Here is a 276-nt window from a genome sequence, read left to right as displayed (position 1 = left end):
ATTCCTGTAGCCTCCCCTCGGGAGCCTGGGCAAGGGGGACACGCCAGGCGGGGCTCCCAGTGGCCTTGCGCCCTCAACCCGGGGCTGAGGGCCCTGGAGGAAGGCCGGGGAGCGGGCATGGAGGCCAATCCCAGCGTGAAGGGAGGGGCAGGGCTGTCTCCCGCCGGCACCCCCTCACCCAGTCTGTGTTTCCAGAATGTGGAGCGGCTGCTGGAAAACATTGGGATCAAGGTCGGTGGTTTGGGGTCTGGGTGTGGGCACGGGGGGGGGCATGGG

The 276-nt window shown here is 68.8% G+C and overlaps 1 protein-coding gene across 1 annotated transcript in view; it reads left to right on the top strand.

Annotated features, from left to right (window-relative positions):
- COL7A1 (collagen, type VII, alpha 1) overlaps positions 1-276 on the top strand; it is a 48,956-nt gene that overhangs the window by 22,277 nt on the left and 26,403 nt on the right. The window contains 1 exon segment of the mRNA XM_014538979.1: positions 11-231. Coding sequence (XP_014394465.1) covers positions 11-231 — 221 coding nt within the window.

The sequence above is a fragment of the Myotis brandtii genome, unplaced genomic scaffold (assembly GCF_000412655.1).
Source record: "Myotis brandtii unplaced genomic scaffold, ASM41265v1 scaffold207, whole genome shotgun sequence".
In the NCBI taxonomy this organism is placed as follows: domain Eukaryota; kingdom Metazoa; phylum Chordata; class Mammalia; order Chiroptera; family Vespertilionidae; genus Myotis; species Myotis brandtii.
Note: the sequence above shows the minus strand (reverse complement) of the source record. Positions and strands in the feature narration are given on the sequence as shown.